The sequence below is a fragment of the Chenopodium album genome, chromosome 16, assembly GCF_948465745.1.
Source record: "Chenopodium album chromosome 16, dcCheAlbu1.1, whole genome shotgun sequence".
In the NCBI taxonomy this organism is placed as follows: Eukaryota; Viridiplantae; Streptophyta; class Magnoliopsida; order Caryophyllales; family Amaranthaceae; genus Chenopodium; species Chenopodium album.
Genome location: NC_137849.1, coordinates 21,931,331 through 21,933,266, shown reverse-complemented (window position 1 = coordinate 21,933,266; position 1,936 = coordinate 21,931,331). Strand labels below are relative to the sequence as shown.

The 1,936-nt window shown below is 32.9% G+C and overlaps 1 protein-coding gene across 1 annotated transcript; it reads right to left on the bottom strand.

Moving 5' to 3' along the window:
- Nucleotides 1-463: 463 nt before the first annotated feature.
- Nucleotides 464-967, bottom strand: LOC145583986 (uncharacterized). Its single transcript, XM_081640929.1, has one exon. The coding sequence runs from the start codon at nucleotides 965-967 to the stop codon at nucleotides 464-466; it is 504 nt and encodes a 167-aa protein (XP_081497055.1).
- Nucleotides 968-1,936: the final 969 nt, after the last annotated feature.

The window sequence follows — 1,936 nt, the reverse complement described above, 5'->3', positions numbered from 1 at the left end:
CAGGGGCGAAGCCAGGATTTTCAAGTCCTGGTGGACGGACTTGTTAAACAACAAATTGATGGAAAAAATTAAAATGTATTAGTTTTTTATTGTTACAAAAAAAAAAAATATAGTTGAATCGTACTCTACGATTTTTCATAGTAGCAAAATCATCAATCAAAGATTCAACACTAAAATCTACAACAACTCTTTTTCAATGTATACAACCAAAACATCTCTAAGAAAATCATCCTCCATTTTACTCCTTAGTTGAGTTTTGACGATATTCATTGCAGAAAAGGCACGCTCACAAGTTGTTGTAGAGACAGGAAGAGTAAGCACAAGACGAATCAATCGATCAACAAGAGGATATGTAGACGATTTCCTTATTATAGTTAACTCTTGGCAAAGATGTGATAAGGTAGATAACTTATCAAATTGCATATGTACACAAATATCCAAGTAAAAATGTTGTAACTCACATTCAAGTGATATTTTTCTTGTTCAGAGAAGTCTTCAGGGTAATGCTTTTGCACCAAGTGGCATATTTTATCAACATATCAAAAGACTTAAAGGAGTCTTTAGGATCCAATGTTGCACTCAATATAAGAAGATCAATCATTTGTTCATCAAACCTATTATTAATTTCTTGTATTTGCGAATTTGAAGCTGCAATAAACAAATCAACTTGATAATGATGCTCCATTGTTACTTTTCCACCTTGACGAGAACGACCTTTACCGACTGTGTAAAGAGTAGTCATATCTGGAATATCAACATTATTCTTCTCACAAAAAGACTTAACCTTTTGAAACAAATCATCCCAGCCAGTCAATCTAAAATTTTGAATCAAGTCTTTTGTTGTAGAAACAAGACTCATAGCATTAACTATATCTTGACTACGCCGTTGTAGAGCTTGGCATAAATTAGCGGTCACCCTTAAAAGTTCCCTCATCAAGTGTAAAATAAAAATGAACTCAAAGGACATTAATGTATCATAATTAGCAGCATCAGCATTGCCACGTTATTCAGAATTTCCTTCTTTAATGATGGATAGAAGAACAGTACCTGTAGAAGCAAATGTTCTTACTAAACTGTTGATTGAATTCAAATGAGATGTCCATCGAGTATTAGCAGCATGCTGCAAGTTCCCTATTTGATTCAATCCTCTCCCAATTTGAACCTCGTCATTAGCAATCTTGTTTGCTAAATCAGCTTTTTGTGCAGCTTGTAACTCATGATGTCTTTCGAAGATGCATCAACTATATTGACTATTATTGCCAATTTAGTGAAAAATTGTTGTATGGGAATCACTTCTTTTGTAGCTCCAACCAAAGCTGATTGAAGCCGATGAGCAAAACAATGAACATAGTATGCATAAGGTGAATCTTTCAACATTAAAGCTTTCAAACCATTAAATTCCCCTTTCACATTAGAAGCTCCGTCATATCCTTGACCACGAATATTTTTTGGGTTCAAGTTATGATAAGACAAAACTTTATATAATTCTTGTTGCCAAACTTGGGTGTTATTTAGGTGTTTGACTGCCAATATCTACATGATATTTTGTATTGACAATACACCTAAATTATTATTAAGAAACTTTAGTACAAATATGTTTCTTACGCAGTGAATTTAACTGCTAGCTACATATTTGTATAAAAGTAACTATTATAGGGATACATTAGGCAAAAACTTTGATGCTAATTTTCCATTTTAGAAATAACTTTGATGCTGAGTGTAGACTTATAGGTTATTTGTAATGGTATTTTTAGATAAGCTGAAATTGCTCTTTGGTTGATAAGAGGAAGGTGGGAGCTTTTGGTTTTTTGACTTGAATTTTGAGACATCTTACAAGTTAGGGAATCAGAAGTAAATGATATGGGTTGAAATAATGGTTGAAGGTGTGTAGATTAGGTGGATATGAAGCTGTTAATTTATAGGCAAAATATTACTA